The following is an 870-nucleotide window of genomic DNA, read 5'->3' on the forward strand; positions in this document are numbered from 1 at the left end:
GCGTTACAGTGCAAGTATGGAGTTTGTGCGGAGGTTTGAGCGTCAGTGCAGCTCGCAGGCCAGTGTGAAGAGACTGAGAGTGCATCCCTCATACACCAGCTTCCACAACAAATGGAACCTGCCTGTCTACTTTCAACTACGGTGCATATTACCTCGATATGATCTATACTCTACATACTCAAAGTACAAAAACGCACTTCTTTCTGGGAATAGTTTGATATTTTTGGAACTAACCATTATTTGCTTTCCTGATGAAAGAGATTGATACCACTCTCATGTCTGTTTGTTTAATATAAAGCTGGAGCCAGGAGAGGGTTAGGGGGGGGAGGTGTTTAATATGTATACTATTTATTGGCTGGGACAGGAAAAGCTGGCAGTATGCTTTTTCAGAAGTGCTTGTCAGATACTGAGAACTCCCCCTCCCCCCCCAAAACCTTTCAGACATCAGATCAGATCAGACTCTGTCCATTCCTGTAACTCTCCGAAACAGAAAATCCATCATTCAGTTTAAGTGTCAGGATATCATGTCAAACTAGAGTGAAATTCATACATAAACACAATCTTACATCATTTTTTTTCATGTATTTTGAAGAATTGACCCTTCTCGCTTGTGGAACTCAAGAGACACGCACGCTTTGATTTAAATTGCAGTTTGACAGCATTTCAGAAGACACATTTTTATTGTAATATGGAAAATTGCTTATGGATGTGTGAGTTTCATGCAAAATTATGACAAGAAGAAATGTATATACTGAGGATGTATCAGCATATTACTGGACTAAACATTACCCATAAACATGACACTGGACCTTGACTGAATGGCTATTGATCTGTGTGAAAAAGTAAAGTTCTCCATTATTTGTCAAGCGC

General features: G+C 39.7%; 1 protein-coding gene across 1 annotated transcript in view; it reads left to right on the forward strand.

Moving 5' to 3' along the window:
* The window catches only part of cog2 (component of oligomeric golgi complex 2), a 7,611-nt gene that overhangs the window by 3,424 nt on the left and 3,317 nt on the right, over positions 1 to 870 (forward strand). Inside the window, exon 10 of the mRNA XM_031875739.1 lies at positions 1 to 141. Within this exon, the coding sequence (XP_031731599.1) occupies positions 1 to 141 (141 nt within the window). The remainder of the gene's footprint in view (positions 142 to 870) is intronic.

This window comes from Anarrhichthys ocellatus, unplaced genomic scaffold (genome assembly GCF_004355925.1).
Source record: "Anarrhichthys ocellatus isolate YVR2014 unplaced genomic scaffold, GSC_Weel_1.0 scaffold3, whole genome shotgun sequence".
Lineage (NCBI taxonomy): Eukaryota > Metazoa > Chordata > Actinopteri > Perciformes > Anarhichadidae > Anarrhichthys > Anarrhichthys ocellatus.